The sequence below is a fragment of the Astyanax mexicanus genome, chromosome 11, assembly GCF_023375975.1.
Source record: "Astyanax mexicanus isolate ESR-SI-001 chromosome 11, AstMex3_surface, whole genome shotgun sequence".
Taxonomy (NCBI): Eukaryota; Metazoa; Chordata; class Actinopteri; order Characiformes; family Acestrorhamphidae; genus Astyanax; species Astyanax mexicanus.
The window spans coordinates 39,311,945-39,332,864 of record NC_064418.1 but is presented as its reverse complement, the minus strand read 5'-3'; the positions used below and the strand labels follow the sequence as shown (position 1 = coordinate 39,332,864).

Below are 20,920 nucleotides of genomic sequence, written 5' to 3'. Positions count from 1 at the left end.
ATGCCCTATTTCTGAAGGCATAAGATGCCCTGAAGTTAACTAGTTAACCAGCAGCTAAGTTGCTGATCTTTGGCGCTCCAATGCTATATATCTATTTAGGGTTGTCCCAATTCTAAGGGTGGTGGATTTCATTCCTTCCCCTTGTAACTCTGTTCCAAGGTGATGGGTTACCCCTAAAAACAATGAGTAGGGGTACAAAACAGAAATGGGATTGAGCCTTTGTTTAAGACAAAAAGGCAAGAATAAAACAACAAGTCAAAGAATGGTGTGACAGAGGGGTAAGACATCAGAGAATGGTGCAAACAAATCATAAAAATGTCATGTTAGTCAATACAGACGTAAAAATGGCCTTGTGCTAATTTAAAAAATGTTGTGCTTATTGCACGTCTTCAACCATTACGAACGCAAAACGGCACCCGTTCTGTAGAAAGAGAACGTAAGTACTATGCGTTCAGATCCAGAAGTCCATCTCAGAGATGACTCAAAAACTCAAGAGAGGCCCGTAGATTACGAAGATCACTGACCCTATTAGAGACCAACTATATGACCAAGTCACTAGTGACCGAAGAGTGTGACTTCATTCCTGGATTATTATTGTCTATGGTCCGAAGCAGAAGCTCGCAGATGACTCACAAACTCATGAGATATTAAAGAGATGAAGAGGTCTTTCCCCAGATCACTGAGCTCATCGTTGTCTTCATGCTACTGTTCACGCTCAAGAATACGCTTAACGTATCAAAGCATGTTTTTCACCTGCTCTCATTATGATGTGAGCTAAGAATGCTATGATATGTTAAGATTATAGGTACCACTTTAAAATAAGACTACCCTTATAAGTAATTATAAATGGTTTATAAACTAGATTATTAAGTATTATTGATTAGGTTTAAATGCCTTAAAACACATCATTTAAAAAGGGAACAGTGATCTGTTGTTTGCATAATCATTTTATTCAACTCTTAAGTCATTTAATTTATAGTAAATAGTTAAACATACTTACAAATATATTAATGATATGACAAGTTTAATGCTGATTGAAGGAAAACACAAAGTAAGATCAGTATCTAGAGGTTTTACAGTAGAAATGAATGCGAAATCCCTACTTTACCATTTTTTTAACTTTATTAATGCGTTTTAAAGTATTTGCAGCCTAATTAATAACCATTAATAATCTCCTTTATAAACCATTCATAAACCCTTTATAAAGGTTGTCTTATTTTAAAATGGTACCAGATTATAATCTGCGTGTTGTGTACTGTATCTATATGGACAAAAGTTTTGGGACATTTGCTCGTTTTTTGTTTCTCCCAGAAGTAAGAGAATTATAACAGAGTTTTTTCTACTTTTGATGGACTATCTGTCTCTACTGTCCAATGAAAGCTTTTCACTAGATCCTTAAACATTGCTGTGAGGATTGGTTTGCCTTTAATGACAAGAGTGTTAGTGAGATCAGCTTGTTCAGGTTTTATGCTTTACCTCACCAAACCACCCAACTCCCCAACTCAAAAATGCCCACCAAAGTTTATATCAAAGGATTGAATGAAGCACCATCATTTCTTCAGACAACGCAGATCCACTGCTCCACAGCTCAGTCTGGCAGGCTTTATACCCACCTAGCCCATGCCTGGCATAAGGAATGATGCCAGAAAACATCTTGATGGTCCCCAAAACTTTTGGGAAAATACTCGTCTGTCCACTGACAAGAAAAAAAAATGAACTTTTTGGAAGGTGTGACCCCATAACAATTTATTTAAAAAAAAAGAACATCATACCTACAGTAAAGCATGGTGGTGGTAGTGTGATGGTCTAGGGCTGTTTTTCTGCTTCAGGACTTGAAAGACTTTGTGTTGTGATAAATGCAACCATGAATTCCTCTGTCTACAAAAAAAATCCTGAAGGAGATTGTCCAGCCATCTGTTTGTGACCTTAAGCTGAAACGAACTTGGGTTCTGCAGCAGGACAATGACCCAAAACACAAAAGCAAATCTTCCTCTGAATTGATAAAGAAAAACAAAGTGAAAACTTGGGAGTTGCCCAGTCAAGGTCAAGTTCTGAGATTCTGCTGTATGACCTTAAAAAAGCAGTTAATGCTGGAAAATCCTCCATTGTGGTGGAATTACAACAATTCTACAAAGATGAGTGGTCCACAATCCCTGCACAGCCCTGTGCTGCTGGTGGCCCAACCAGTTATTAGGTTTAGAGGGCAAACACTTTTTTTCACACAGGGCCATGCAGTTTTTCTCTCCCTTAATAACAAAAAGGTTTATTTAAAAACTGCATTTGGTGTTTACTCGTGTTGTCTTTTGATTAATATTTCATTTTTTATTATCTGGAACAATCAAGAGTGAAAAACATGCAAAAAAAATAAGAAATAAGAAATTGCGAAGGGGGAAAACAGTTTTTCACACGATTTTATATCTGCTCCAGAGAATCTGGAGGCCAGTCGCGTTCTCAGCTGCAGTGCTGTTAGCCAATCAGAGGCGATATGTTATATTGCATGTATAAATATTCATGAGCAATAGCCCAAAACCTGCCTTTCTTCAGAGACCAGTAATTCAGTGAACTAAAGCAGGGCTAAATAGAAAGACCTGAGCACACTTTTTGTAACAAAAAAACAAAAAGACTCACCTGTCATTCTTTCATTCATACTAGAGACCACAACTAGACATTGTAAAATGATTTAAAAAAAAAAAAAAAAAAACGATGGAATGAGACCTTTTAAAGAGTGTTTATTACCTTGGTCAAATTTACCCACAAGAATATCTCTTCTTCTCTTTTCTTCATATCATCTGTTTGAAACATAATAGTAATAATAATTCTGTACATTTTTCTAGGTTTAACAGTAAACAAGCTGGTTTTTAATTGCGGCCTCAAACGTTTGTACTCTTTTGAACACTGTAGATCCTGTAGAGTTATTAACAGAAACCTGCCAGTGCCCCTCACAGCATAGAGCATGGAGAGGCTCGGCAACTGCAGCCCTGTCCTCAAACAGCTCTAATCGTTGCTAACAGCTCCTTCTACTGGACATCTGTCGAACTGCCCGAAACCTCAAACACACACAGAGAGAGCAGTAAGCATCCTAACTAAGTATAGCCTGGAAAAGCCTGAGGGACTCTGTGAAAAACCAGCATGGGGGGCATTTACAAGGATACGTGGGACATGAGATGATAACTGCAGAGGTTTTTTTTTCCTGTCTTTACTCTTGACATAGTTCCCGAAACAGGATTTGGGAAAGGTAGCAGTGCAGCAGTGATGGAGACAGCACACTCTTTACTCTGCCCTGTCTCTGATGGACTGCACATGTGGGCCATGTGTAAAAGCCATTGCCGGACAGTCTGTAACATAAATGCGGAACATGAAAACAGGGGAGACGTTCGTATCAGAGCAGCTGCGCTAACTTTAGGGTTTGGCTGTTAGATTTAAAGCGGTGCTGCCTTTTTTTTTTCATGCTCACCACAACTAAACACAATGTGGCTCCACGGGTCTCAGATAAGCAATAAAAAATGGCAAGAAAGAGACAGTGAGTGAAATCTTTCCTCGGGAGGCACATGCTTTCTCATATGTGGGGAAAAATAGGGAGCTGTTGAGCTGCTTGAGTTGGTTCAATCATGCAGACCATGATTATGATATTTATTATACTCTAATCAGAATCTTGAATCTACTGAATGATTCAGTAGCTTGCACTAATAAAGCCATATTATTAATTATTAACTCAAGATAATTCAAGGTTACTGCATTTTAGACTCTCATCTGTCAGAAACAAAAAGTAACATGCAGATAAATATTTGTTCTTTAATGTTACAAACAATGTAAACATACCATCAATAGATACAATTCGCCACTTAAGGTCCAATTGTTTGAATTAAAGTTAGAATAAATACAACTGCAATGCAATGCATTGCAATTCTATCCCTTAACTAGGTATGGTACTAAAACTTTCATTTCATTCAGGGTACCACTACAGTGTCACTTTGGTATGTTTTACTGAGTGAGTAATTAAAACAAGTTTATTAGCATATTAATCATACATATACACTTTTAGTGGTAAACAGAATACAGGGATGGCTTTGATATTTAGGACCAGTAACTGGTGGTTTAGAAGCTGATGTTCGAATGCAGAAATCTCTTATTTAGGGACCCCTTGTGTGTGTGTGTTAGGGTGGGTTTTCTCTTTCTTACTTTCTTTCTTTCTTTCTTTTTTTCTTTCTTGCTCCATTCAGCACAGTTTGGGCATTTGTTTTAGTGTCTATCAGTCAAGACATGTTAGTGAGCATGTTTATCATTGTAAGATTATCAGCCAAATGCTTAATTAGTTTATTATAAGCATGTAAATGAGGTAAAATATGAGAGTTGTTTTAAGTTGTGTGTGTTTGGAGAGTATGTGTGTGCCTGTATGAGTATGTATGTGTGTATTTTGGAATCTATGTTTTTCTGTATGAGTATGTATGTGTTTGGAAGTATGTGTGTGTGTGTGTGTATGTGTGTGTTTGGGAGTATGCATGCATGTGAGTATGTGTGTGTGTGTGTGTTTGGAGGTGCGTGGGGAGGGTGATGGAAGGGGGAAGGGGGAGGGGGGGTGGTTGGAGGAAGCCGTTGGCGCGCGGCCAAGCCTGTGGTGAGCGCGAGCGAGCGCGCCTCCCTTCCCCGCCGCTCTTTGGGTTTGGCCGTTTTTAAAAAGGCGAGCCCGTCCCCGCGCTCCGTCAGTCTGCTCCCAAAACTTCACTCGTGCACGCGCGCGGTAGCGCTGTGGTGTGTGTCTCTGTCTCTTCTCTGTGAGAGCGAGCGAGCGTGTGTGCGTGAGTGTAAGTGTGTGTTAGTGGGAGGAGAGAGAGACACAGCGCGAGAGAAAGAGAGAGAGAGAGAGCGCGAGAGAGAGAGAGAGAGAGAGAAGACGCGCACCGGACCATAGCAGCAGCAGCAGCTCTCAGAGAGGAGAAACCGGGCAGAGCGCGTGGAGACAGAGACCCTACCTCCCGCCCCCCGGTTCTTGTGCCACTCGCTGCACCGTGCGCGCGGATGTCTGTGTAGAGCCCCGAACAGCGCGCGCTTTCCTCACCCGACTCACCCGTTCCTCGCCCGGCTTTTCTCCGTATCGGATGCGCCACGGGCAAACTTCTGCACGCCGATTTTTGCGCACGCTGTTTCTCGCGCACGCTCGTGCTGAATCTCTAACCGGAGGTAAATAAGACATTGCTTGATTTTTAAGGACACATTCAAGACAAGACAAGACGATGCTCAGGCTCGTGCTCGTGCTCATGATCGCCGCTGCTCGCGGCTTTGCCTCGTACGTGCCCTGCGAGCCGTGCGACCAGAAGGCGCTCTCCATGTGCCCGCCCGTGCCCATCGGCTGCCAGCTCGTGAAGGAGCCCGGCTGCGGCTGCTGCCTGACGTGCGCGCTCGCCGAGGGCCACGCGTGCGGCGTGTACACGGGGACCTGCGCGCACGGGCTGCGCTGCCTGCCGCGCGACGGCGAGGAGAAGCCGCTGCACGCGCTGCTACACGGCCGCGGGGTGTGCACGAACGAGAAGGGCTACAAGGCGCCGCTCGCGCCCGCCGGTGAGTTTGAGCCTTGGTTTGCCTTGCGTGAGTGTGTGTGTGGGTGTGTGCGTGGCGTGGTGTTGAATGTTGCATGTGTCGGTGCGTGTTTGTATACAAAAATGCTGAATGCTGTGTCTCGAGCCTGCGTATTGTGTACATGTCACAATAGCAGTCACCATACTATTTTTGTTTGGACAATATGTTGTTGCAAAAATAATTCTGATATTAGGATATTATTCACATTTCGTGCCACTGATTCAATGTGATAATAGAATAGCATAGAAATCAATTTACTGTTCTTTAAAGAGCAGTGAACTTTTAATTATTAGGAAATAACACAAAATAAAACAATGTTTGTAAACAAAAAGTTGCATGTCAGCTCAGTCCTGATAATGGGCAATGTCTGAGAAATGCAATGCAATATTGAGGTCAGCTAAAATGATTGAGGTCATTATGTTTATATTTTGCATGATGAGTAAATAGTGGATTTATCAGGCTGGTCTAGTGGTAGATTAATTGAATCATGTTAAACTGAATTAAATGCACAAGCTAATGCATCTGAGGCAGTCTGGAAGAGCACTTGCCTTGAGCCAAAGTCTCCAATGCCATGCTGCAACCCTCAGTGTAGTGCTCTCAGTTTTAGCAGTGCACAGGCTGTTCATGTGCACTACATTTGTCAAGCAAAACCCTAATGTTTAGCTCTGTGCACAAGTTTTTGGTTCCACTGAATTTGCACATAAACGCCTGCATGTGTCCAGTGTGGTCTAACACAGTTGCAATCCTCAAGATGCATGCAGACACCTTGAAACCTTTTAGAAACCCTTCTTTTGAGTGTTTGAGTGTGGTTAAAGTGCTTTAGTTCTTTGGCAAAGAGCACATGTTCAGTGTTGACGATGTGCAACCCTGTTGGGTGTCTGGGGAGCTTGCTGAAGGTGGTGAGAAATCGGTAAAGCCTCCTGATCAAGATCTATCTGTTCAGCATTGTGACAGAGACAAGGTGCAACTGCCGGTGCCTCTGCTCTCATAGTCTAGTTCATTTTGTGGTGAGGCATCAAGCTCTGTTGATGTATTCACTAAAGCTCATCCTTTGGTGGTGTTTAGTGGTTGGTTCATTAGATCATGACCTGATCCTCCCCTGAGAAGACAGTGGAGACTGTGAGGGGAGCTCGGTGAGCCAGTAGATTTGGGTTAGTCTGAATTTAGGTTTACATCTGGGGGTGGTGCAGAGAGTCAGATTACCGTTCAAAGATTAAATCCAAGGGGAGGAGGAGGATGGCCGTGGTTGGGGCATGTGTGCTGAATTCAGCCCGAAAGCCTGGTGAAATATGCTTCTTTCCACCCTCCCTGAATGTTTATCTTAGTCCACCCTCGTGCATTGTGTTCACGCTACACATTGTATACAAATTTATGATGTCAGGGATTGGGACTTTTTTTCTTTTATGGCAGGCTTATTTCTACTTGTCAGTTTTAATGCTAAATTATCCCCACCCCCTCGCTCCCTAAGGCAACATCAATCCATGGTACAACATGAGAATGGAATTTGTGCTCTTCTACAGGCATTGTTCGGAAAAAGGGAAGGACCGCTCCACAGTTCATGCGCTGCAAACGTGCCTCGTTGTGGCTTTTGTAGGTTAAACACATGCACATTCGTACAGAGACACTTCAAAGCCTGGCTGTGTCAGAATCTTGACATGAGTGTGCGTGTGTGTGTGTGTGTGTGTGTGGAGCTGTGCTGTAACAGGAGCAGCTCTTCCCCAGCGTGTGATTGCATTGGGCACATAGTCGTGCCACAGTGATTCAGCAGAATACATTTTGGAGCCACTGTCTGAAGAGCTATTTATCAAGCATGGGATGGATTTGGAAGATAGGGGGGGGGGGGTCTCATCTACTGTGGTGTTTGGTTACATTGTGGTTCCACACTGATTTTACCAGAAGGGCAGTGGTAAAAATGGTAAATTGACAGAAAGAGACAACAAGTGTCTTTGCCCACACCTGGATTGTGAGCTGCCACCACCACAATGAAGTGCAAATGGGTTGGTTTCCATTAAGCACCATGAATGGTCACACATTGTGCATTGTCTGCTTGGAAGGTCTTTTCTCTGGAATACTTTTTTTTTTATAAACTAGTCCCAGGACACCTGAATATTTACACATTTACATGCACTTGCCAGTTACAAGCCAATCAGGTTGGGTTTGCCAACAACCACTGTCAGAATAGTGACTTCTTGCTCTTATTTTGTCCATTTCTAAGTATTTGGCCATCCAATTTGTGATTTAATCCTATGTTGACTAAGCAGTTTGTGGTTTGGAAGGCAGGGTGAGGCTTTCAAATTAATGATTTGATTTTGATATGATACATAAGATACTGCACAACAGAAGTATAGGAAGTTTGCCTCTTCAAGGGAACTTGTGTTAAATATCAGAAGAAAAAAAAAATCTCTCCACCAAGAAAACAGAACAGGCCTGAACCAGGAACGATGAGTAATAGTGGCCCAAATCTAGAAAGCTTGACTTGCACATGAACAAGCACGCTGAACATTGGCAACGGCGCTTCAATTAATGGATGCTCGGCCAAGCCAAAAGCTGACATTTGGATATGATTTGGTTTTGTACAAGAGCTGCTCTGATTTATGAGCGACTTGTCTAATTACTGGAGCCTGTCCATGATTTAACTGCAATCACAAGGCACAAGAGAGAAAAGCAGTCACTTGTTTAGCAGTGATCTGTAAAAATTGTCACTGGCATAAGCCATAGATCCAGCACTCAGTTTTCCATCATTAGGCTGGTTTCCTCGGCTGTATTTCACTGCATATTTCCACCATGCTCCAAAATGCCATCGGGCTTGGGTTTGCAGCACATGTCTCAGACATCCATCCACTCACCTTCAGCAGAGGTATGCAAGCAGAGATCCTATTCGGCACGCTCGAATGATTTCTTCCAATAAAGTTTTAACAGCAATTGGTGCGGTGTGTGTTTGTCAGTGGCACCTGGAGGGTTAGTGGGTAACAGCTGTGGAGGAACCCTGCTCCCACAGTAGCCGCCTCTGTCAGGATCTGTATGGGATCGCTGGGCTGTGACATCCTCATGCCGGCCTAAGTGGGAACATGTGTGTGGCTGGCCAAAGCTGTGGAGTCTGAAACCCACCCACCCTTTCCTCCATCTCCATCACCACCACCGCAATCTTATCGTTTACAGGTTCTCAGTTCGCATCGAGAAAATTAAAAGTCCGAGCAGAAACCGGCAGACGTTGTGGTAGCACCATGTGGTTAAGGTGCCAGTCTGCTGAAACATCCTGTCTTGGGCCGGGGGGTGCTCACTTCAGTGTCACATTCCTCCAAGGAAGGAAAACAAAAGGTGCCTAATTTAATGCCTGCGGCACATGGTTCAGCACTAGTGGAAAAGCCACGTGCAGGAGTTGCAACACTGCTCAAAATTGTTACTTTTGTGTCAGGAGTCAGGACCCTGTCACACCCAGCAATTGTCTCAGGTTGGAATAGATGTAATAGACAAGGCAGCCTGTGACCGAGTGGTTTCGACAAAACCTGAGCTCAAATGTTGGGTGAGACCTCAGACCAAAATTAGGTAGTGGCTTGTGTTTGCCTTGGGTTTTCCAGTGTTTTTAATGTGCACCGTGCGACTTCCAGTGAAGGCAACAAGGTCACCTCAGTCTGTTGTATTCCAACACATTCGGTTCTTTGAGGCACTTCTATTTATACGAACTCGCAGATGATGCAATGATTACATCTGCATCAACCTGAAAGCACATGAACTATAAGACATGCAGCTTTGCAGCTTCTCAGAAAGTCTAGTCCGTATAAAGAAGCCAATTGTGAGGGTAAATTAGCTTAGCATAGTGTAGCATGTGATAGAAGCTTGAGAAAAGAGAGCTATGCTGGTTCGGTAGGTGCACTGCTAATAAACATACACTGTTGTAAACATACACTTCATAGAGATTGAATTGAGAGAGCTTATATCATTGATGTTTGAGTTGTTTACAGCAGCTTAGTATAGCATAGCATGTTCTATAGTTATAATACTGTGGCTAGCATGAAAGTATGTTAGCTTGTTACTAACATATCATATTAGCTTGAGGCTAGAGTGTTATTAGGATATTAGGATACACAGTTTTCATTCAAAATATTGTAATTTTGTAATTCTTAAGTCAATGGAAACTAGAAGGTAGATGATTTGCAATGTAAAGGTTATTCTTATTCAAACCACTTTTTTATGTTTTTGCTCAATCAACTAGCTAAAGACGCTAACAAGCTAAAGAATACTAAACTTTGCACTGACTGAAATATGCATCATTAGCACCTTATGCTATACTGTCCACTGTGGGTGGCAATGCCTTCTATGATTACGTATATTCCCTGTACACGTAACAAACACTCTTGATCAAGAAATTTAATTGCACACACCCATTACCCATGATTCCTAGTTTCTAATATTTGTACCCGGTATTTAGTTTAATTCTTTTTTTCATCACTTATATTGCATTCATTTCTATATTCAATTCACAACAGGTGCTTTTTTTGTACTGGATGTGTCAGACAGCAGCTTCAGCCCTGGCCTTCTTAAGCCTATTGTGTGCTGGCTGCTCTATTGCAGTTGCACGATCATGCTGTGGATTTGGGCCAGCTTTTAAATATTGAGCAGCGGAATCTGGCTTAGGATGCCGTGGCTGGCCAGTGACTCGAACAAAGCAATGAATGCAAGAGCGAAAGACTAGGCCAGTAGCAGCGGCTGCTTAAAAATGCAGCTCGTTCACTCTGGAGCGGCCTGTCGTAATTGACCACAATGATGAAACGGTGGCATGAAACCTCACTGTTTGTGCTCCATATGGGCAGCCGACACGAGGAGCTAAACTCGGCGTAGCTCGGCATAGCACGCATCGAGAGCCTGACCCGAGAATCGTGACGATTTCAGGACCCTCTTGTCAACGCAGGAAAGATTGGGAGAGGGATCTGATTTCATCATTAGCGTTCAGACTGCAAGAAACGTTGGATATTGATGAAGTATAATTGCCCTGCGCGGGCGTTAATATTTAAACAGAGCCCTATCAGATGCACCTCCTTTGCCTGCTCAGGTCCTCTCGTCTTAATGAAAACTTTGCAAGGCTAAGGGGAGAGACACCAATACCTCTTCAGCTTTCATTCCAGAGCTCATTTGAATAGAGACACTGCGCGTGATATGTCTGGCTTGGCCTTGCTCCAGTGTCTTGGCAGGGGTTCAGATGTTAAACACAGACTTGCTAAGCCTCCTTTACAAGCTGGGGACCCTGCGCATGGAAAAAGTGAGGTTTGTCCTCGCGCTGAAGAGGCTGGCCCACACACAAAAAAACATGAAATTGACAGAATGGAGAAAAATAAGGAAAAGTCACATTGTCGGAATATGTCCTTAGGAGGGGTTTGGACTTTTGTTGACTTGGTTTTTTGAATGGGTTTGTCCTGTCTGGGTGCACTTATATTGCTGGCATGCAAAGCCCATGCTGCAAACTGCCATAGACATTTGTTGTGGCTCATGTCAAACCCATGCTTGGATTCTCCAGAATAATTGAGCTGGTCTTTAATTCTTAGCAGAGAACATTTTGAACATTTATATCAAAGTATATTATGAATTGACAGAATGAAGAAAAACAAAGAAAAGCCAGTCACTTTGCCAGTAGATGTCTTCAGGACTCTACCAGAGTCGAGTTGTGAGTGAGTGTTTGTTAGACATTTATTTGCTCAATGGCTCAAACACGAGCTCATCAAACTCTTATATTTGTGTTCTCCAGAACAAGTTAGCTGCATGATCACTAATTCTAAATCCATTTTCTACTCCTTTTTCTAAACTCTGAAGTCTCTAAAGTCCTTTCAGAGTCTAAAAGAAAGACGTCGAGCGAGATAGATGAGCTTCAGCCAGCCCGCTGGCCTCTCTGGGAGCTTTTCTGTACAGAAATATCAGTCTGCCAAGTCATGAGTTGCAAGATTAATTTCAAAGAGTCAACCATGGCTCTGATAGCAACTTCAGAAGCCAGGAACCCAATTCCAGTAATCACCCCTCCCCCATGTCCCCATGTCTGCAGTATCAGACAGACTCTTTCAACACCAGTCTGCTAGGAATACCCCTCTCTTTTACATGGCATCACTGTGAACCGGTGGGCTCTATAAGAGAAACTAGCTCAACCATTTTTAATCCCCCCCTCCCCTCCATCTCCCCCCTCTTCCAGAGCTGCCTTATGACACCTCGTGGCTGTGTTCTCAACAATACGTGGCACATTCCATCCAAACATTTGACCCTGACTTTAGCACTCGCTGCCATTCTGTTAAATTTCTGCACTGGATAAAAATAGCCGCGGCCCTGCAACAGTGCCTTGGCCTGCTGTGGGTTCAGGGATTATTTATGCACCCGCTATACTGTAAAACCATCTGGAGAAATGGTGTCTGATCACATTCTCTAAGCCATCTGTCCTAATAATCTTTGTCTCCAGGTTAGTCGAGGTCTGGCTCAAGTCAGGACACGGTTTGTTCACGGTTTGTTTGTTGGGTTTCATTGAAGCGCTTTGGGCTTTTACCATATTTCTGCTCAGTAGCAGTAGCTTCACCAGAGTTTGAAGGTTTGGTTGTTTTCTTTAGAACCCAACACTCAAAAGGTAGGGTTACCATCATGCCTCAGGTTCGTCCACCTCGCTAAAACCTTTTGGTTGCCAGGGTACGTGTGGTTGCAGGGACTTCAAAGGGTGCAAGATTGGTTTAAAGGAGGGAAAAAAGAGCCTTTGAAAATGGATTCTGTTTTCCACTACAAAAGCCTGCAGTCATAACTTTCACAGTTCAGTGCAACAGTCTGTGGAAAACCCTGTGAAAACAAACTGAAAGATATTAGTGCCTATTTTTGACACATTGGTTTTGTGTCAAAAATAGAAATTCTCAATTCTCTGGTCTTTGGTCTCTTGCTCATTGGTACACGTTCATCAAAATTAGTGTCATGAGTTGGTTATCTCATATTGTTGGGGCGTTTGTCTAAGAAATTTTGGCTGTTCAGTTGGTCACAGAGGAACAGTGAGAGTGTAATCCTGTTTCAGGCACTGTGTCTAGGTTTGTGTAGGAGATTGGGCATTTGTATAGCTGGGGGTCGGTCTTGTCATCACCTGTTGATCCCTTTTCCCCCTCTGTAAACAAATGCACGGGAAACATTTGGTGGGAAAGCAGTTGGTTCCCCATTTATTTTCAGACAGCACTCAAATAGTGGGTGTCTTGGCTGTAAAAAAAAAAAAAAGAAGCAACCTGGTGCAGCCTTTTCTACAAATATGATTCCTGGGCATTGAAAACTCATGGAAACAGTGTAAATATGAAATGTATATATGGACAGAAAGCTCATCACTGTTTCTTCTTTGTGTTCTGTCTCATATCCCAGATCGTGAATCTAAAGAGCACGAGGAGACGATGAAGCCTGATGCGACAGAGGAGCAGTTGCCTCCAGCCAAAGTGCCCATTTACCCCAAGCCTGATCTGATCAACAGCAAGAAGCAAGCTGCCATGCGCAAAGACAAGAGGAAGCAGCAGGAGAAGCTGAGGGCCGTTGGGTCAGTGGACTACTCACCGATCCCGGTCGACAAGCATGAACCAGAATTTGTAAGTGTGCTCATGAATTTGCAGTTTCCTTAGGATTAGGATTAGGCCTAGTGTTAAATTGCGCAATATTTTGAATGGAGAATTCCCATTGAAAGGAAAATTTAGTCTAGGAACTAATCTTAATCCATGTCTAGCAAACTGATCGTTTGAGGTTTAGCTAGTTAAATCAGAAACTTAGATAAGGTAGGATTTGGTTAAGAAGCAGCTAATACTGTGCCTCATACTAAGACGTAGACATGGTGAGATGTAGGCAGAGCTATACGTATATGGAAGTACTACAAACTATAGCATGGCAGTTATTTATGATGTAGAACAGGTTCTATGTTGCTGATAAATTACTTTTGGAATCAAGTTTTTATGATTGACTTCCATCAAAAAAAGCATAAATATAAAATATATTGGCTTACATAGATACAGAGTGTGCCTACAATGCCCATTCCTAGAATAAAGAATACAAATTAACACAAAGACTATAACTAGCTACAAGTAATCACTTATGTATGCTTAATATTAATGTATGTTAATGTGCTGAATCACGCAGGGTCCCTGCAGGAGATCGCTGGACGGGATCATACAGGGAATGAAAGACACATCCCGCGTCATGGCTCTCACCCTCTACCTGCCCAACTGCGACAGGAAGGGCTTCTTCAAACGCAAGCAGGTGTGCATTTGCCTCAGTCTAATAAAGCTTTTTTATTTTTGGTCTTTGTGGTCAGAGGTCTTCTTGTAAGTGACGGCTTTCACATAACCACTTGTCTTGTTCTTCTCTTCTTCTCTCCCTCCCCCTGCCCCCGCCCCGCAGTGCAAGCCCTCCCGCGGCCGGAAACGAGGCATCTGCTGGTGCGTGGACAAATACGGCAAGGAGCTGCCGGGGACTAACTACAGCGGGGGGAACATCCAGTGCAAAGACCTGGAGAACAGCAACAACAACGAGTGAGGAGGGACCTGCCCTGATCACCTGACCCGAGGCTCGCCTCCTTCTTTCCTTCCCACCTGTCCACCCGCCAGTCACTCTGAGATTCTCCATGCGACAGAAAAGAAAAAAAAGAAACACCAATAGAACAACCACAAAAAGCTAAACCTGAGGGGAAACAAACAAACACTTTCTCTTTCTGACTGAGCTCTCATCTCTAACTCAGGGGACCCAGCCGATCAGAGGGCCTCAGTGGCGTCCGGTTTAAGAGCTGGGTCCCGGCAAACGATGATTTTTAAAAATATATACGTACAATTATATATTTTTATAGAAGCTGGGGTTCGAGCACCATACTGTTAACATACAGAGGAAAACAAAATGTATATGGCATGTTGATTTATTAACAGAGGGCTATCTTTGGTCTTTTACATCTTTTGAGATGGAGGTGTCAGAGAAGATAGCTTGAACTTGAGCTTGTACTATTGGAACTATTCATTTTTTTTTTTTTTTTGGTTTTGTTTTATTTATTTTTTTTTATTTGTTTGTTGTTTTCCAAACAAAGAGAGAAAAAAACAAGTTATAGGGATGTGCTGATGCAGCCGTCTCTATCTTGCTAGTTTGGTCCTATCAGAGCACTTACTCTTACTCATTGGGGAACCTGCTTGGAAACGTGTAACTTCACCAAGTTCAGTGTATGTATGTGTGTGTGCTTGTGTGAGTGGATGTGCTGCACGTGTGAAAGAGAAAATCTCCTTTTTTTGAAAAGAATGTCCCCTCTTTTCATGCCACAAGAGCTGGTGGCTTAAACAACCCCCCCTCCTAACCTTCCAATGGCACACCACCCCCACCCCACCCCTCACCTACCCAACGGGAGTAGCTACAGACTAGCTCAAAGCTGGTTTTCTCTCTCTCGCTGGCCCACTCACAGCATGTCTTTGGGAGCAGGATGGTGGAGAAACGAAACCCCGTCCCACAGACCTTTCTGTGGCTCCGTGACTCTCTGTAGCTTGCCTAAAATGCCAACTGTGCCTATGTAACCTGACGCTGCCGCTGCTGCGCAGAGTGACCCAGGTGAACGGAGAGCCGGCGGGCTGCCCACTCTTGACTGTGGACCAGATGCGGTCCAGTCACGTCCTCATCTTCTCAGATTCCTTGCAGGGAGGCAGGAAAAAGGAGACCCGAAATCAGTTAGCGGCCATTTTCGGCGGTAAAATGTCTAGAGAGGCTTCTGCGGAAGTATCACTATCGAGAAAACAAAAGAAGTGGGACGCTTGGTGTTGGTTGAGGTTCAAGGCAGCAGACAGCAGTGCCGTAACACTATAGAGTCTCCCCAGAATTTCTGCTTGAAGTAACATTTACTTTTTTTTATTTTTTTGAGGGCGGTAGCTTCTCTCGTCTTTTCGTTCTCTTTTCCTCCGTGTCTTGTGCTCTTTTTCTTAGCCTTCAGTGAAGTATATCGATGATCGACTGCCCACTTATGAGCCATTGTTTCTAGACCAAGTGCTTTTTCACTGATGAACTAGGCATGAGCCCTTGGCACAAGTGCGTTCGTTACCTTTAACTGTAGATCGATGAATGTTTTGTTTTTTTCTAACGATTACAAAGAACTGGTGCTTGAGGATTTTGGGATTTTAAAAAAAAGGAGTCGTGCATTTTGCATTTTAGAGTGTTACCTGTTTGCGTCATTGCTCCATCCACCCCGTCACGCTGGGGGACGATGGTCGACTTTGGTCATTTGGTCAATTGGTCAATTTCAGGTGTTCCCAAAAATCCACTTCTTCTTCACCACCCTACGTCTAAGTCTATTTTCAGGCCACGTACGAGAAGTGCTCACAGTTTTTTTTGCACGTTCTCTTTTAAGGGACGTCATCATTAAATCAGTTATTAAGTCACAGTTTACTGCTGTGTCTGTCGTTCAGTGCATCGGTTTAGTGTCAGAGTTTGTGTGTGTCTCAGTGCCTTTCTACATACAAATACATTTGAATAGTGACGTGAACGTTACACCGTAGCCAAGGGGATAAAAATAGGTCAATTTTTGATTTTTAAACATTTTATTTTATTTTATTTTATTTTTTATTTTTTTCGTTCTGTATTGACGAGGGACCTCAGTCACATTGAAATAAAACAAATGCTTGTAATGAGATATTTCTTCGTACCACGGCAATTAAAGGTTGAGAACCTTTTTTCTTGAAAAAAAAAAAAATCTTGAAATGACTCCCTGTGATGAGGCAACGATAGGAGCGAGAGCTACTTTTCACTAACAGCTCAAGCTAGTGGGTACACCTCTGTCTCTTAATGTTTTTTTTTGTATTTTTAATTGTTTTGTTTTTATCTCTATGAATAAGCTGAATATTGATTTGACAGAGACTGCAAATGTATGTAATCGCTGAAGAAAGTAATTTAAGTTGTTTTTGTTTGATTTTTGATTTTTTTTTTCCAGTGAAGCTACATATAAACAGGGATACACAGAGGCCTCGGCAGGCCAGCTCCTGCTGGAGTTTCCCCTCAGAGGGAACCAGTAAGAAAAGCCATTCCCTGCCACAGTGGGTCTGCTCAGATCTTATTACAGAGCTTTGTGTGATCATAGTTTCATGGCTGGGAGGGGGCCAGTAACGCTCGACACAATGAGATTGAGAAGAGGCTCCGCTTCTCGAGAAAAAGAGAGAGAGAGAGCTTGGCCTCTAGTGCTGCTTCTTTCCTTCGTTCTTAATGCTGCGTTATTTTTCCAGTTAACTCAGCACTCTTGCGTGTTCTCTCGCAGGTAGACAAAGATCCACAGGTCTACAGAATGTAGCAATGGTTGGTTTGGGTGTGTCTGAGTAGAAATAATGAGTGGTGAGGGACTCTCTGAACTTGTGGAGAAATAAGAGAAAGAGAGGAAGTGAGCATGTTGTATTTGTTTTTTTTTACAAGGTGTGGGTTAATCAGTTAATCAGACCTTCACTGGTGTGTTTGGAGTAAGTCAATGAGTGTGTTTAGGTGCACTTCGTAATCTAGTTATAAATCAGATCATTTCTGCAGTTATCTGATTAGATTATTCAAGTATTCATTCATTGGTGAACACATACAGTGTACTCTGATTTTGTCGATCGGATTGAGGTCTAAAAAATTTGATTATTTGATTGAATCCAATTCAATCCAATGAGAGCTGGATTTTTAGTACATGTATACGATTAATAATATAATATATAAACCAGCTATGTTTTACATTTAACACAGCACCCTTGAGATAATGACAAAACCCTTTTGGGGTGACGCTAAAACTGAAGGATTGAATAATTGAATCCTTATCCTCTATCTGATTTATGTTCATATATATTGTGACTCAATGTCAATAATAACTTGGCGTGAAGTTAAGGTCTTATGTTAGTTACGCTTACATTTAAATTTACGTCACATCGCACATTACATCTTATTGCATTAATCTGCAAATATCAATAATTTCCCAGTGTGTGCCTAAGTGAAAACAGACCCTGGCACCAGAGTTTGACACAGCATCTGCATAAAGACGATGGAACTCGTGTAGAATTTGTGTAAACCAAGTCTAAATACCTTAGTTCTTGTAAGCATGTTAATCAGATTAACTAACAAAGATAAACAAGATAGTAATCAGATAGATTATGAAGTGCATGTAAACACACTCATTGAGGAGGTTGCAGAGCCTGCATTTGGCCTCCCTATTTGAAAGACATGTCCAGTGCAGGGCAAGGCAGAGCAAATCCATTCTGTCAGATATGTACCCACGCTCAGTGCCCCCTCCCACATTATTATTTTTTTTATTATTTTTTTATTATTATTTTTAAGCAGCTTGCACTTATGTATTTACAATACGTCTTTTTTGCCACATGACAGCTTCCTCCTAGTAGTGCCGACTCGAAAGCAAACCTCTGTTCAGGTGTTAGGAGGAGCAGGAAGCAGGCCTCAGACACACCCACATACACAGGTACACACACATACACACGTACACACACACACATACAAGTACAAACACACAGAAAAGAAGAAAAAAAAATCCTGCTTGGGATTTTTTTTTTAGACAGGGGCTTTAAGTGGCCCATGCCTGACAACCACCTCTTCATCTGGTGGGGGTAAAAATAAATAAATATAAGAACAGTAACAGAACACTACAGAAACTATTAATCTCAGTCCAATCTCCATCTACTCTTACAGCTTACAGCAGAACTACGCCCCTCAGTGGCACCCAGGGAGAGGGAGAGAAGGTGAGAGCCCCAGACGGGTGGTCTCGTCCTGGGCCCTCACTGTGTCCCCATCAGGGGACGCAACAAGAACACACACTCACATACAAAGCAGAACACATCACAGTAGATACCGCTAGCAGGCTAGGTTTTTAAGGGGTTTCTCGGAATCGGTGAGGCTGGTACAAGCAGACAAGTTCTTTGCCATTCTTCTGTTCTCGTAACTTATGATCCAATGATCTAATGGTGTAACACTGCAGCTATAGCATGGTTGTATGGTAAAATTGGTCAAATTATACTGCTGGTGCTTTGTTTTACCATTTCAGTACCAAATGCCAAGTGATCAAAACCCAGTAATCAAAAACAGTAGTAAGTAATGTTCTCCATCAACCAAAGACAGCACTCCAAAACTGAGAACTTCATTATTGTATAATCTGGTCAAAAGACAAAAGAGAGCCAACGCGATTTTCCGAGGCTCTTTTTTCAATCATATATTGTACTTATACTTGTCGATAAAGGAGAACAGTAACGTTAACAGTAACAGTGTTGTCCAGCACCTCCACCAGATTCCGAATCTACACCATGGTTAGTTGAATACAATACTCAGAACTCATGATACAGTAGTATTACAGCTATCTTTCTGAATGCATAACAGTTTCTTCTTCTTGTCGATTTCTTTTTCGTTTTTTTTTTTTTATTTTGTGGATGAGAAAAGACTTGACGATTAATCACCCTGACATGTGGCCTAACTCGGCATTTGAAAAAAAAAGAAAAGAAAAGAAAAAAAGGCAAAAAAAACAAAGAACACCCATTTGTGGCAGGAGGACCGTGAAAACAGCATTTGGAACTCAAATATTTTAAAAGAAATAAAAGAAGAAAAAAAAAATCTCAAATTATTAAGAAAAAGTGAATATCACTGTGTAATATTTATTCAACTTGTAATTTATGTACTCTTTTAACCTTTGTCTTTTTTTGTTATGACAAAGCATTTATTTAAATAAAGTTATGTATTCATTTAAGCACTTGTGTTGCGTTCATTTTCTAAATCTGTATTTTAATCTGCAATTTAAGTATTTGGTCAGTGTTGAACAAAAAAGTGAAAAATGTCAAAAATGGACATACAAGGTTTCAAAGGACAGATGTTATTTTGTCATTCCAAGTTAATTCTGAGAGTTTTTATTGGTATAATTATCATAACATTTTGATACAGTGTAAAGAATTAAAAAAAAAATGGACATACCAGGTTTTCGTAGGACAGATATGCAGGTCATTTTCAATATCAGCGAAAAAGTGGATTCATATTTTGTCAAAAAGTGTAAAACAAAAATAGAGATACAAGGATTTTGGGGGCAGTAATTATATGTTTAAATCCCATCTATTCCATTGCCCTCCTGTATATGGGAACATCTTGTATAAACAGTAAACAAATGAGGAAGAGGAGCACTAAACCTACTACATCATATTTTAGTTGCAGCTCATTTATTAATGATTCTGTGGCTCGACTTAATATACAGCTCTGGAAAAAATTAAGAGACCACTTTAGTGTCTGAATCCGTTTCTCTGATATTGCTATTTATAGGTATATGTTTGAGTAAAAAGAACATTGTTGTTTTATTCTATAAACTACGAATAACATTTCTCCAAAATACAAATATAAAAGCATTGAGCATTTATTTGCAGAACATGAGAAATGGCTGAAATAACAAAAAAGATGCAAAGCATTCAGACTTCAAATAATGTTTTAAGAGTTCATAAATCAATACTTGGTGGAATAATCCTCTTTTTTAATCACAATTTTCATGCATCTTGACATGTTCTCCTCCACCAGTCTTACACACTGCTTTTGAATAACTTTATGCCACTCCTAGTGCAAAAATTCAGTTCAGTTTGGATGGATGGCTTGTGATCATCCATCTTCCTATTTTATTCCAGAGGTTTTTAATTTGCTGTATATGGACAGACACAGATGTATAAGTATAGGAGTTAAGAGGAAATCATGATTAAACCAAGTTGAATAAACACCAAATTGTCTGTAATAAGTTACTTTATAATTTGTGCAGCAACAAAACAGTGAAGATAATCCTCTCTAATTATTATTTTTATATCTATGTGTAGGTAATACAGAAAGCTTTGCTGTTTAAATCAATGAAACGTTGCTGTTATTGTTGATAGACTTCGGGTGGTAAAATGGCCTGGAGTGACTAAACATTGCAGGATACAGGTTTATTTTGGGTGAAGACTTCTTACATTAAAGGCCTGCCCGGAGGCTAGTCACCTGGTTTCCAGAAGAAGTCAAAGAGGCTGCACAGGAACAAGGAAGTCATTTAACATTGCGCCCCAACTTCAAGGGGGAAACCCACACTGACACCAAGGGACAAACCCACCATTCAAATTATGGTGGCCACAGATTGTGCAGGCCATGCTGGGGAAATCTCCGGTTTTTATCACAGAGATTCAGGGCAATAGCATAGCCTCTCACCACAGGCCTTCACTGATTAGACTGGCTACTTTAGTGCCACAGCGAGAATCAGTGGTCATCTAACCCTGTGGTGATAAATACAACAAGGCCGACCCCATAACTCAAATTTAAATGAGACGTTTCAAATATACTCACTTGTGTTTTTATCTTTGTCCGCATGTCCAACATTGTTGTTTTATTC

At 41.8% G+C, this 20,920-nt stretch overlaps 1 protein-coding gene across 1 annotated transcript; it reads left to right on the top strand.

The window, feature by feature from the left end:
* The first annotated feature begins 4,686 nt into the window (after positions 1-4,686).
* Positions 4,687-19,279, top strand: igfbp5b (insulin-like growth factor binding protein 5b). The gene is made up of 4 exons (XM_007256370.4): positions 4,687-5,556; positions 12,934-13,151; positions 13,693-13,812; positions 13,954-19,279. Exons 1-4 carry the CDS (start codon positions 5,232-5,234, stop codon positions 14,086-14,088), a joined length of 798 nt encoding a protein of 265 aa, XP_007256432.1. The 5' UTR covers positions 4,687-5,231; the 3' UTR covers positions 14,089-19,279.
* Positions 19,280-20,920: the final 1,641 nt, after the last annotated feature.